A 14,784-nucleotide genomic window follows, 5' to 3' on the forward strand; every position below is an offset into this window, starting at 1 on the left:
ACCTCATTTTCTGGCCCTAAATCCTATTCATAAAATTGGTTAGCGCAGACAAAGACACACTACCGTGTACTGTGAGTTCACACATTTGTCACAAACCAGTAAGTTACCTTAAGACGTGCTCATAGGAGGAATTAACATATAAACATATATCTACAATAAAAATTTCCAGATGTTTACCTACTTACACTAGTGAACTACTACCCAGTTTCTGTCAAGACAAATGCACACAATGATTGTGTGTATACAGGAAATGCACGCTATGAATCCCTAACGCAATCCTATTCCCACATGCAATGCAGTCATGTTAGTGGGATCTAAGCATGCATCCTGCCAGCTGTGCAAAAGGCTTAAGAGTATCTGTCTTCCAGACACTTTGCTCAGAACTGACAGACTTTTTGGTGCTTCTGCAGGAGATTTGTAGGGTATTCGTGAGATATCAGTTGTTAGAAAGTGGAAAATCACAAAGTACTCAGTGTGCATTGTATTGTTGCAGAGTGTTAAAGCAAAGGGTAATAGTACTTAAATATAATCAACATGTAAGCATTACCACTGTATGCTCACTATTGCTTTAACAGTACAATGTAACACAACAAGGACAAATGTGACACCCTTGTATAATTTGAAAAGCACATTGTAATGTCCTATAATAGTATACTGTAGTGCATGTGGAGTGCCTCTGTTTCATCTGTTTAATAGCCCAAAAGCACATGTTTTCAGTTATATTAACAGTGGCTGCATACCATGTAGCCGTCCCCTGCTTTTATGCTGGACTGGTATAAATCCTCACTGTCATGGGGCACTTAAATCGAATGGAGCCATCATTAACTGTATTAGTTACATCTGTGCTTGTCCAGCTGTAACACATTTCACATCGTCTGCCGTGATGTTATCAAGTGTTCAGCTAGCAGAGCTAGATCAGTATTGTGGTTTACACATTTAGTTTTAGTTATTATTGTAGCACTCAATTCTGAGCACGGCCCAGGGTGTTGAGCTGTAGCATACCACTAAATGTCTTTCTCTCTTTTGCAACATACTGTGTGTTTATAGTGAATCGCAGAAGAGCCTTGAGGTAGAAACAGAAAGCAAACGAGATGCAATCACAGTGACACTCATGCACTCCTCCTGTCTGCAGAGCTGCTTCTTGCACGCATGCCCTTCAGAGAACAGGCTGTGACGTCAGACCAGACTTACGTATGCCCTGGTTTGTGTAAACACTAAAAAAAAACAAATACGCCCAAAACGAAGTATTAACCGCATTAATTTATTTATTTTTTGATATTTAGTGCCGACACGTCACATTTTATTGTTGTTTGTTTGCTTTAAAAAAAAAAAAGAAAAAAAAAAGAAAGCAGGAATCTAGTGTTGCTGTGGTAACCATGGCTACAAGGTTAGTTGTCAGTGGCAACCAAAGTAGCGTTCGGACGTCGAGGATCCGTTAGTTTGTTAGCTAGCTAGCAGTTAACGTTACCATAGGTAATATCCACCTATAAAGTTTATTTATTATTAAAAAATGGACTCAAACTCCTTATATTATTCTTTGGAACTCGTCGCCGGTAGCGGACATACTTTAAATCTCGAGCAAAGAACCGCTCTGCAGACTTCCTTGGTGATTCTGAAAAAAAACTACAAGTTCCATCGGGTCTTGTTTTGGGGCAAAATATTGGGATTAAAGACGGATTATTTTATCGCCCAGGGGAGAGGAGAAGATGAGTTGGAAGATAAAAAGAATCTATACAGGTAAGTCAGCCTCAGGTGTAGTGTGTGGCGTTTAAATGTATGAAATAAGTAGAACTAACGTTACTTGTGCGGCTTGTGGTTTGTTGTCTGCAGCTTCAACTGCATGGACTGGTTCCTGCTCCCCCCTGCCTCAGACTCTATGATCAATGAAGTGTCCAAAGCCACAAAGGGTCGCTTCATAGGAGATCCCTCATATGTATATGAGCATCTTGAAATCCGCAGAAGAGGAGAGGGGGATGATGCTGAGGAGGAGGAAATCGTGGTAAGTGTGATCAATCACATGAAACTCAAGGGTCAGTCACACACACACACACAGATGTTTTATAGTGCTTAAATTCATGTAGCATATAAATCCACCCAGCTATTACTCAAGGCAAAACAAGGGTGAAACTAGCCTAAAATGAATAAGTAATATACCTTAACAGAGTAAAGCTGTTTTTATTCCAATATATAAAAATGCTATTTTGACAGTCATGAAATTCTTAAGTGCTGAATTTGTTTTCGATTTCATCCAAGACCAAAGTCATTGAGGAGAGCAGGCTTGCTGTGACAGTTCATCTGATCGATGAGGAAGTGTCTGTGGTGCCACGCGGCGCCTTCGTCAAGAATCCACATGGTCTTGTTGAGATGAACCGCAGTTTCGGTGGTATGATGAGTGCTTATATATCACTGTTCTGTGTTTCATAGTATACTATTGAAATGTAGTATTTATGATAACTGGGTGGATATTTAGGAAATGTTTCAAAACACCTGTTCAAAATCATTTGGTGAACTTGAACGTCCTGATTTTTGCAGGTTTGAAATTTAAATATGCATGTTTTCTCCTCCCTCAGGTCTGTCTCACTCAGAAGCAGCGAAGCTGGATAATTTTCTTCACTTCAGCAAACCAAAAAATCTGAAGAAAAAATCCATCCTGGAGATGGGTGAACTGAACCCAGCTATTGACTTCTTTGATGTACTGAGTGACGACATTCCTAAAGGTGAAATTACAAACCTCAGTTTATGCCAGTTGTTTCATAAGTAAAACAATTTCAACTCTTACATGATTTGTGCAGGTATTTCAGTACATGTACTGAGCTTGAACTTTTCCCTTTATGGTCACTGAAATTGAAGAGATGTTGTAAAGAAATCTACAGAATATAAAAACATCTTTAGGAGTTAATTCAAGGATATTCCTGAGCAGGATGTGTTCAAATGACCTTTACATTTCCGGTGGTAAATGCAAACTTCTTCAGCTGCCATGCCATGCTACATTACTGTTATAGTGATTCCAAAACAATTCATTATGGCAAGTCTACTGACTGGAAATCAAAATGAGTCTCCAAGTGAAACAACTGAATCATTGCAATGGAATAGTCCCTTGAGCAATGCTAAACTGATAAAATATCATAATGTCAGCCAGTTAGCCAGATGGAAAGGGTTTTATGGGAATGTGTTGGAGGAATTTCAATTCATTGTATCTGTACCTGATAACCCAACTACTACTTGTTTGATTAGAAATATTTTGGCTCCTAGTCATGGTTTCAAGGTTCACATACTGTGAGTAAAAACTAGGACTTAATCTGTTATGTGGGGAAAGGACCACCAGAAACCAAAATGATTAATGGTATTGCTAATCTTACTTAACTAAACAAGAATTATTTCAGCTCATGTAATCCCACTAGTTAAGGGTACATTTTTCCTCTTTAATCTTGAAACATTCCTTTCAGTAGGACAAATTTACTATGCCTCTTTATAATGGTGTATATCAGAAAAATCTAACTCAGGGCCCACACAGTAAATACTATAAAAAGACTGTTAACTACTGTCTAGTTAGTTGGGATTAGTTACTGTGGTTAGCAAGTCTGTAATGTTGGTTTCTTAGCATGACATACTGTAGTCCAGGCCAAAATGAATGCAGATAAAGTTGGGTCCTGCAAGTGTATGTGTATGAAAGTAAAAATGTTGAGTATCCATGACAAGACATGCAACAGATGTCTGGTTTAAGAGGGCTTCCTTATGTGTATATGTTTGTGTGTGATACTGATGTCAGCTTTGTCATCACTAAGGCAGACGCTAAGCAGCTGTCTCAGTGCCACACACTGCAGCCGTCATCATAGCAGCAGATTGCATGCATTTCCTGAAAAGGAGAAAGATTTCACATTTTTGAAATGTGACTCTGGGGAAATGTAGTATGAGGTATCTCCACCAAAAACAGGTGCTTTCCTCTGAGACCCCAAACTGGGCTCCAACTCTTTCCTACAACTGTACCGCAAACTGCTTCCAGCTCCTGATTGATAGCTTTAGGTGCCTCTTCTTACAGCAGCACAGTTATACCATGGATATTACACGCTGAATATCACATGCCAAACTTGGAAGTTCTTTTACTTCAAGTTGAATCATACTTTCCCATGTAATTTTAAAGGCATAAAAGTAGTGAAGCAACAGCCTTTCTTATTGGAATCGTCTCCCTTTTGTGTAATCAGTCAAATGGCTTTCATGTTTACTTGGTAGCCGATCCAGTTCTTGTTCTCAGTTCCCTGGGTCTTGGGTTTACCGACACACCCAAACATATTGAGAAACTAGTTAGACTGTAGAGCTCAAAAGCACAATGGATTCCCTTGGCTGGAGTATCCCTTGGCTGTCTCAACCATCTGAACAGTATAATCTTTTTTGGAATGATTTCTAAGGATTTCTAAGGATTAGTACTCCTCCAGATTAGGACTCCAGAGACCATGATGTTGTAGCCTGTGTGTATTTAACAACTGTTTAAAAAAGTCTTCTGTTTGCGTGTAGGGTCGTGGAGTCTTCAGTTTGAATGTGCCAGCAAAGTGTGTGTGCTCCGCAGCCTGTTGTGGCTGGGCCTGACCTTCTACCATGTGCCTATGACACCACAGCATGGATACATCTACATCGGTTATGGGACTAAGAATTTGGACCTTCCCTTCATGCTCTGAAACCAGATACCTTCGACTTGTTTCAGCCTCGTCATGTTTCTCTGCTGTTCACATCTGTCCTCAAAACCAAAATGTATTATATCCGACATATTACAAGGCTTTTTGTCTTGTCCTAAAACAAATAAATTAAAGAGTTAGTCCAGTTTGTGTCTACACAGTTTTTGTCCAATTGAGTTCTCATCCACAAAAGTTATACAGTAAACACAAGCTGAGAGGCACCGTAAACAGACACATTTTATTTGCACATCTGTGTTGCCTTGAGTATGCACAGTCAACATCCCACCTACATTGAAAGTGTAACACTGACCCAATTGTTGTTCACATTAAGCTGACAGCGAGTTGACTTCAAAGGATTTTTGAGAACCAGCAGAGACAGAATTGATGGTTCCGGGTGTGGCTGGGCATGATTCATTAAAATTGTGATGCAGCTTTGTAAACAAAACATAGAAGAAATACAGATGAATGAAGCTTTTAGACCTTTTCCCAAGGCGGCGTGAAAAGACTTGGGGTAAACTGTTGATGTAGCTGGAAGATGTGGTAATCCACTGCATCCTTACGTAATGGGCCAACCCATTCTCCTGATGTTGCTGTGCTGGTTCGTCAGGCTTTCTGTCCTTCAATGTTTTATGTAAAGGGGCTTGACGCCATAACGTACATTGTTCTGGAGTGCGGGGTGGCCAACAGCCATGCGCTTCTTACACCATTTCAGTCCCTTTTTATAGATGGGCTGCACAGATTTAACGGACCAGCGGGTCAAGTATCTGTACAATAAAAAGCAGACACTTGATATTTGATTTGATTTGACACATCCTAACAGACGGGTAACAGTGAGACACAAACATATAAGCAGACAAACAGTGACGTATACTTCACCTGTTAAGTTGGGGTTTGGGTTTTGGGACATGGCCCTCTGGAAGTTTTGGTCTGTGGTCAGGAAGAAGACCTTGAACATAAGGAAATGAGAAAAATACAAAGCTTTTTTAATTTAACTGAAATGTTTCAGAAACAATGATGCATCAGTAAATATGGTACAAAATATACTGTAGATATATTTCAGATGAGTTCCACTGATGCAACATATTAAGACTTTGCAGTCATGCAGTTTGACAGGTGACAATGTTTAAGCTGAACCACCATCATGACATTTTACTGACCCTACTACCACTGGCCCGGTTTGCACTTATTGTAATTTGGCAGTACTAAAATCACTATTTTCATATCAGCATTTGCTTATTTTTATTTACAGAGCAGACAGTAGCGCTGACCTGTCCTGTGAGCCATCTGCACACAGATGGCAATCTTACGATGTTCCTCTGGACAGAGACCAGTGATTCTCCTGGGCAACATCCCACCATCTGACCTGATGAACTGACTTAACAACAAGACATCCTATAGGAGATCAAACAAAAAAAAAATCACTCGTCCACATTCCATGATGTGTGAGATAATTTGATTTTTGCATGCCAGTGAATGTATTTACTGTATAGTTGTATTTGTGCTGCAGGTTCCATCTGTAGATAGGACACTTGGCTGTTGGGTTTGGAGGCTGCGGTCCTGCAGGAACACCCAGGGTTTGTCCCTCAATCTGACAAAAGATAAGTATTACTACAGTTAAGTCTACAGGTTCCTTGTCAAGTTGACAGAATATTTAAATGCAGTGAAAGAAATCATGACTTCCTCTTCCTCACTGTGTCTGTCAACAAGTGTGCCGTGTATCATTCTGGTGCTTTCAATAATGCCAACTTAACAGTAAAGTGTGTGTAATAAAACAGCAGTCTCTAGTAGTATTTTAATAATATATATATTTTCTCTTTTTGGGGAAATTTCTCAAAATACAAAAAACAAATACCACACATATAAAGGTACATTTATTTACTATATTTACCACTGCCTAATCATTTCCCACTTCAAATTACTAATTCATTACAAGACATCAGTTAATATCTTTAAGGTGTACTTAAATGTACTGCAGGTACATTATCAAAAAACTGTTCCAGATCAGAGCAGTTTTTACTTACTATAGTTGTTTTACCCTCTTCCTTCTCCACCACTGTAAAACAGACATTTCATTATGTTAGACCTTAAACATCCTTATTAGTATTTCTCTTTACTACCTTCAAGCCAGCACATTTAACATGAGTCTTCAACTGCAGCTAAATGAAACAATTGCAACAAATGCTGTTTACACACAGGAATTGGGTGAGGCTACAATAATCCTACATTATTATTCAGTAATATGACATTTACATATACACACAGGTCTTTACTATTAAACAGAATCAAAAATCCTATTCTGTTCAAATGTGAAACAATACATGACAACAGGATGGCTTCTGTAATGCAGCTATTAGGTAAAATGTGTAAATACTTTAGTATATTTTGTTGTATTAGCGATATTAAAACAGCTGAATTTCCTTGCAAGTTAACACATGTTGTTATCACCGTTAGTATCTAACTTTACAATAACGTGCTAACTTAGCTAACGTTAGCTCTTCTAACATTCACTATAATCGTAACGTTTGCAGAGAAGTCTCACCTTTTCGGATCCCTCTGCTTTGAATGATTAAACCGGGTACTTGGGGAACATTTATCCTTTGATAAGCACTTAAGTTGATATTTGTGATACCTCCTTTTAACCCAGTAAATGAGGTCCAAACAGACCTCAACACAGTGGCGGCCGCCATGTTTAATTCTTGACCTTCCCCACAGTCTCTTCCTGTCTAATAATCTCGCGAGAACGGAAACAGCGACACCTTCGGTGAATATCCCGCATTGCATTCCTGGTGGTAAAAACTAATAAGACATTCAAAATGTCAAAAAAACAAATCAAGTTAATATAAACTGCGACGTAGTGTATAAAATTAACGAGTGTTCTTATGAACTGGCCTGATAAAAAAGTCAATGTCCAGATATATGCATAGGATTTATGAACCGTTATCAAAAGTTTTTAAAGGGCAAAACATTATGAGCCAAGATCTAAATACGATTGATGTTTAATTAACCACAAAACAGACAGCAGTATTGTATCAAGTGAAATTAAACACAAGAGGGAAAAACAATGTACAGGGCATGTTGAAAAGACTTTAAAATAAAAAATTACTAGAATTATTAAAATTATCTCATGGGAGCAGTTACGAAAAAACTGAAAGTGACATTAAGATAAAGCAAAATGAACTTTAAAGTCCAGAAGAGATTTATTATAAAATAATAGTTTATCTATATGACACTTTAGGTAACGCAGAACATAAACTATAAACAGAAATACATTTTATACAGTGAAGGACGTACCTTCAGAGATTCTTTTCATTCTTGTGTTGCTTTTCTTCAGATTTGTTTTTGTTTTTTTGTTCATGTCAAAGCCACTATTCATAGCTCTGTTGTTCAGATGAAAGTATGAGAGGCACCTAGAGGAACAGTGTAGGAACATGCCGCACTTTAGTTACAGAAAGCACAAGATACAGGTAGATTCTTCAGGCGCAGATAAAGTGGCTCAGAGAAGATAAGGAGTTTGATGTGTGATAATGTTATCATGAGAACACTACGCCTTTGTCCACTTGTCATGTTTTTTGTTTGCTGTTTTTGAAGCTTAATCTCATTGCTTCATCTGTTTCCACAGAGAAAAGTATTAAGAATGCCATAAAACACTACAGTTATAGTTCAACTGTAGTGTTTTCTCTTATGAACCCTAAAGAATGTCTGGAAAATGACGTGCACAAATTGTCTGGAGCTGCTTTTCATACCCTGGATATAATATGAGCTTTGGATACTGGATCAAGACATGGCACGAATAAACTCCTCTTAAAGTTGCTAAGTGGCGCATATAGATTCCAGCCTTAAAATTTATCCACACACTGGGTCGTTTTATTCAAATCAAAGACACCCAGTGGAGCTTTTGACAAACATTTGAAATATAGTATTTTTTAAAGGTAGGGATATTGCATTTTATGCACTGAACACCTTGTCACAGTGCATATTGTTAGTTACACCAATTTCCCCCAGGGGATCACTAAGGTTTGTCATCATTATTATTATTGTCATTGGTGCAGTTGGTGCAACAGTACCCAAAGATAGATCCAACAAAGTCAGAGAGGAACACCATTTTGTTTAATAGAAAGCTCCCCATGGTATAGGATGTTCACAATCATGGTTCCTGTGTTCTAGGCAACAAATGTGAACATTTTCTCAAATGCCACCTAAACTGTGGAGACTGAAAGAGCTGCAAACTCAGATGCAAACGGTCTTCTTCTGCGATTGTGTAGTCTACAAAGCAGAGAGGAGATAGGTAGAGATTACTGTCACCCCACCACCACAAAGGAAGCATTGTCTCAGTGATCAGGTCCCTTCGTCAAGAACACTTAAGCAGTCACATTCCTCGAGAGACGCCTAAAAAAATGGCATTTAGAGTGTCTGGCCACCTCCTCACAGGCTTTGATATTCAAATGAAACATGGCCCTGTACAAACAGCGCCTCAGCTGAGGAAGAGGGGGGAGAGTAAATCAGATAGGATTTTCCTCAGATGAAAAGAGCTCGTCGGACATTTTCACAGCGAGCGCTGAGGGGCACTGAAGCAATGTTGGGTCAATGTCATGGTGGGAAGTTATTGCTGTGTGGAAAAGGTTAGCGTCTTCACCTCTGCCTCTCTAGATAAACTGGTAAAACGCAGCATGGAATGAGCAGGAGAGCTGCGACTGGAGTGAAGACGAGTGTGTACCACATCACATCGCACAAACCAAAAATGATTCAATCCACCCTGCCATAGTCTCCTTTTGTTGGCACACTGGTCAGTAATTTTTATGACTGATGTTTTAATAAATGCCATAATAACAAAACCGTGGGATCTGATTAGTTGAATTTGGGGGTGGGAACTTAAGTCAGAATCACTGAATTTCACAACTTGACCAGTGTGGTGGGACTTTTTGATGTTACACTCTACTCTGTTTCCTTAGATCAAGGGATTTCTCTCAGTGAGGACCAAAATTTTTCGACTGAATATCCCATTCCCATGCAGATGGAATGTGTGGATTTTCTGCCATCTGAATTGATGGGCACACTCTGGTATGCAATTAAGGCATAGCTGTCACTAAGAGGCTTTCCTGGGTGATTAACTTGTAAGGGCTGTTGCATCCAAGGAAGTCAACTGAACACAATTAGCCTATTTCAAGGGAATGAGTTTGGTTAAAGGCGCCCACTGCTTGTAAAGTGAGGTGAGAAGAAAGAAGCTGTCCAGAGCAGACAACTGGAAACATCAACCAAGGAATGGAGATCAATGTCCAGGGTGACATTTGTTGCACTTTCATTGCTCTTCTTCTTTGTCTAAGTTGGGTAAAGCTTTCGTGCTAGAGACATAAATCTTTATCCATCCAAGTATCAACAAGCCCCTCACCTGAACTCTTTCCCAACCCTCTCACTCACTGCCCTTCCCTAACATATTTGTGGATACGTGCTAAATTGCACTGGCTTCTCCAACAAAGTCACTGCTCCTTGAAGAGGCTCTTATGCCCATTTTCCCTCCACTTGGCCCTCTGTGAGTGCCAGCTTATATACCCTCTCTCACAAACATACCCACACATACTCAGCCTGCCCATAAATACATGTCCACAAGTGCTCAGATGCTCTGTCTTTCTCGTGTGTGCAATTTATGTATGGCGGGCAGCCCACTGAGTCTGTTCAATTTTCATGCAGGTTGCATTGCCGGTGATACAATAGCTGCTTGGCTCCTGAGTGGTCCTCTTTAAATGTTTGAAAACATTTTGTTCTCTCTTTCTTTGCATTTTTAGTCCTGCTGGGATGTAGTTTTTGTTTTAGTTTGGAACTGGTGCGGCACCTCCTGAGGTCCAGTCTCCTTGAGTTGAGTTGAGTTGAGTTTGTCTGACCCTTGAAAGGGTCACCCCCAGTGGCTAGCAACAAGGAAGTCAATTAAAGCAGAGGGGGGGATAAGAGGGGGAGGATAAAGAGACGACCAGTATGTTTCCACCGGGATCAGCGTCACTAACCCAGCATTTTCCTCTCCATCTGTTTTAAATGAATGAATAGTGTTTCACCTGAAGTAACAACCACCAAATTGTGAGCAGTGATTAATACAACCTCTGAAGGATGCTTTAATGTGATACAGAGGTGCCTCATGCTGTGCCCATTTGTGCAGAGCTGCTCAGATTAGTTTCCCACCATGGCTGCCGCTGTTCTCAACTTCCTCCTTGTGCATGTTGCCATGACGCCTGCAACGGCATCCTCACGTAGACTAGATGGTTTCCAGTCAACTGCAGTCGTTTGTACTAAAATTAAGTCTACAGGTGGTCATGTGACTTATGAGGGGATTGTCCCTAATAAAGGGCTGGCTTTTTTTCATTTGCCAGAATAAGTAACTTTTGAGTGTGTGAATTTTACTTAGAATTTAGCCCTGCATGAATTGACAATAGTTGCTTACTTTGCATATCTCTTGTTGGGTGCTGAGCAGAAGGGTGAAGTTGTATTAGAGTTTTTTTGTCTGCAGAAAAAAAAACTGCCTTCTCTACAACAATATTCATCGAATTGAATTGTTGAAGGTATGAGTCATAAAGTCAAAACAGTGAGATGAATGATGCTAAAATGCGGATAGGAACTGGTTTATAGTTGCTGTATCACTATGAATCTGCACTTTAACCTGACACATAAACACTGATCCATTGTCAGTATGAAAATATTGATCAAAGCAGTTTTAAGACTTTGAATTCTGTGAATGGTAAATAGGGCGCTTTTCTCCCTTATTGGTACTCAAAGAGCTTTTCAGCTGGTCTCACTCACCGAGTGGGCAACTTGGGGTTCAGTGTCTTGCCCAAGGACACTTCACCATACAACAGGAGGAGCCAGGAATCAAACCACTAATTGCACAATCGGTGGACAACTGCTCTATCTGCTGATCTCCAGCTGCCCCAGTGTTGATGATTTATCTCCACAGCTTTTCTTCTGCTTTTAAACCAGATGTGTTGCCATGGTGCTTTTGAATAAATTGTTTGTAGCTTTGCAAACAGATTCTTGGCAGATGTTGACACTTGCTACTTCTGACCGGATGCCACTTCAAACTACGATTATTTTTGTTCATTTATCCACATGAAGAATGATTTGTTGTGCACATTTCACCACTGCACAGTTGCATCACAGGCTAAGCTTGCTTATCTTGACATGGCATCAGAGTGTGCTATTTATTCCCTCTTTGTATAGAAAGGCTCCATTGTTAAATAAATGAGCTTACTTTAATGTTGTCCTGCTCATCTGCAGCATGCAGCATAACATACCACTTGCAAGTATTTTAGTAAATGTGAACTACAGTACTTTATCTGTACTGATTACAGTCTTTATAAATTATGCAACACACTAGGGTTTGCAGCAAAAGCATTGGTCTTCTCCCTCATTGATGTGTCTTTTGTCGAATATCTACTGTGACTTAAATGGAGCATCTGTGTAGAATAGTATACAGTGAACATGAGCAGGTTGAACTGCAGACAGGGGGCAGTGGTGATTGTCACGTGCAGTTTCCCTCCAGTGTTGGCTGCCTCCCACCTTGTGTGGACTGTTGCCTGCAGCAGCCAGTCAGCGAGACCTTCGGGATTAAATAATAAAACACATTCAGCTGGAGGTAATCAAGGGACACAAATTTCACAACTTCTAGGCCTAGGTTCTGTTATTATTACATATTGGGCAGTAGTAGTATTAGTCATATATGGAAACCTTTAAATAATCAGTTTTACAACTACATAATGGCAGGATGAAGAAATATAGCCTACCAAGTTCAATTTACAACTGGAATAAAAACTGCCCAGTGAAGTGTTTTCAGACCTAAGAGACCACTTCTTCCACCACCGAGACATGTTATGTGGGCTCCCTGATGGGAACATGATCTTTGTCCCTTGTTCTCTTCCTTTCCCAGTTGGGGTTCATTCATGGAAACAACTTGAGACCTTGTTTTTTTCTTATTTTTACTGCCTTCTTTTTTGTTGTATTTCTCACACCATGTCCAATACATCTTATCCCCTGAATGAGAATGTAAAAACCCCACTTCCCTGCTTTCTGTGTGTGTGTGTGTGTGTGTGTGTGTGTGTGTGTGTGGTTGTGTGTGTGTGTGTGTGTGTTTGTGTGTGTGTGTGCGCGTGCGTGCGTGCACGTGTGCACATGTATCCAATCTGCTTTGCACTGGTGAGAAGAAGTTGTACAGTGACCGGCAATCAGTCAAGAGTTTCTCCAGTCTTTATGCATCAGGCTTAATTAGAAGACATTCACTCACACAAAGAGACATGATGCAACAAAAGAGTGGACGCTGAAAAGAAGCAAACCTGAAGTCCTTCCATCTCCCATTCACTCGTATGTATGAGGACTGGGCAGTCAAGAACAGGGCAAACTCTCCAGTAAAATTCCATCACTGGCAAACACAGAAATAAGAAGGAAGAGCTGCTTTTTCCAAGGGCTGCTTTGTTATCAAGTGGAAGGGCACACATGTTTTATTCTTTCAATTAACTTTTTTTTTTTTTTTTACCTTTGTAGTAACCAACTTCATGGTTTAACCTAGAAAATAGGAAAGCCAAAAAAAAAAAAAAAATCAAAGGTAAAGTCTGAGCTTCAAAGACATTGTTTCCTTCTGGCAAAATAATAAAATGATAAGTATATGGCGTCTGAAATTTGCACAAGTTCTTTATTTCTTTGCTCTCCAAGAGGAAGAAGTACAAACAGCGCTCACATGCACACAGTACCAAGGAGGTGTACAGCAGCTGTTGTATAATAATTATAATTGTATAATAAATAATACTCCTACAGTAGCAGGTTGTTATAGCCAAATGAGGGAATGTTAATTTGATAGAAATGTGGGAGGTAATTGGGATTAGGTAGTGAAAAACAAGAGTCTTCTGGGAAAATTAGGAGTGTTGGCAAGTACATTTTAGGGTAAAATGTTCAGAGTTAATGGGTGCTATGTTTCAGACCATGACAAGACCATGAATGGCAGAGTGAGTCTTGCTTTAAAGAGGGACTGTGTAACTTTTGAAACCATTCTGGCAGCAAGTGGCAGTTAAAGGGAAAAATTGCAACTGCCCATTGAATTTCACCACATTTTCCAAACTTCTCTATGGTCTGTTGCTTTAAAAACATCATCATCACACAACGAGCCTGAGAGCAATTGGAACATGGGAACTGTCGACGGATCATTACCACTTGCAAAGCAAATGCCGCGAATTAGCAATACTGCTGGTGAGCTAATCTGCAAGCATGTTTGGTGCTATTGATGACGCAAGCTGTTATTATATAACTACGAATAAAAGTCATCATAGACCAACTGGGTGTGGGTTTAAGAATGTCCCTGATCCTCAGACAATGAAGTGAATCAGGTTGCATTTTAATCCTTGTCTTTAGTGTTTCTTTGCTATAACATTTGCTTGTTAACCATATGTTCTTGCATGCAGGATGTGGCATATGGCACTATTTCATTCCCTTAAAGGCCAGTTCCCAGTGCTTTCTGGAGGGAACGGTTGGGTTTCTCTCCACCTAACGCTGTAAGGTCTTAACCTTAATATGTGAAGTTCTTTAAGATGATTCTGTTGTGAATTGAACTGGATTGAAGATTCTGAATTAAACCTACAATTTTACAGTGTACATTTGTTGTTAGTGTTGGATTGTTCTGATGTTTTTTTCTGCCTTCACTGGCACAGCGCTTCACATTGTGCAACCCTGTTTTTTTTTTAGTTGTAGACCTAATTTATTCCAAATCTATTTGAAACATAGCAAATGTGTCAGAAATGGTTCTGCTTTAGACTTCAGAACATTCACATTTTTCTTCACAGTGCTTTCTGATTGATTGTCTGTTATATTGTGTCATTGGCAGCAAAAAAGTAAAAGCTAACTCAAGGATTAACACATCAACACACTATCTTTTATTTTCTTTGTTATAATTTGATTCATTTGGTCTTTGAATTAAACATCTGGCTGACTTAGAAATAGGCCTGCAATTCCTATGAAGAAAAACAAGCGAGAAATTATGTCCAGTGGGAAAACTTGAGCAGAAAATAAATCAATGTCAAGATTAATATGATTAATACATATGCTAGAGTACACTGCAATTGCAGTCACTCAGCACTCAACAATCGTAAAT

General features: G+C 39.5%; 2 protein-coding genes across 2 annotated transcripts; one reads left to right on the forward strand and one right to left on the reverse strand.

Annotated features, from left to right (window-relative positions):
* Nucleotides 1-1,331: 1,331 nt before the first annotated feature.
* Nucleotides 1,332-4,823, forward strand: rsph9 (radial spoke head component 9). Its single transcript, XM_026342199.1, has 5 exons — nucleotides 1,332-1,737; nucleotides 1,831-1,999; nucleotides 2,254-2,383; nucleotides 2,571-2,717; nucleotides 4,513-4,823. Exons 1-5 carry the CDS (start codon nucleotides 1,511-1,513, stop codon nucleotides 4,671-4,673), a joined length of 834 nt encoding a protein of 277 aa, XP_026197984.1. The 5' UTR covers nucleotides 1,332-1,510; the 3' UTR covers nucleotides 4,674-4,823.
* A 71-nt stretch (nucleotides 4,824-4,894) lies between these two features.
* Nucleotides 4,895-7,393, reverse strand: mrps18a (mitochondrial ribosomal protein S18A). The gene is made up of 6 exons (XM_026342200.1): nucleotides 7,210-7,393; nucleotides 6,692-6,723; nucleotides 6,154-6,258; nucleotides 5,939-6,062; nucleotides 5,547-5,616; nucleotides 4,895-5,434 (listed from the first exon to the last, which is right to left on the reverse strand). The coding sequence occupies exons 1-6, from the start codon at nucleotides 7,355-7,357 to the stop codon at nucleotides 5,290-5,292; spliced, it is 624 nt and encodes a 207-aa protein (XP_026197985.1). The 5' UTR covers nucleotides 7,358-7,393; the 3' UTR covers nucleotides 4,895-5,289.
* Between the last annotated feature and the right edge of the window lie 7,391 nt (nucleotides 7,394-14,784).

Source organism: Anabas testudineus, chromosome 24 (genome assembly GCF_900324465.2).
Source record: "Anabas testudineus chromosome 24, fAnaTes1.2, whole genome shotgun sequence".
NCBI lineage: Eukaryota > Metazoa > Chordata > Actinopteri > Anabantiformes > Anabantidae > Anabas > Anabas testudineus.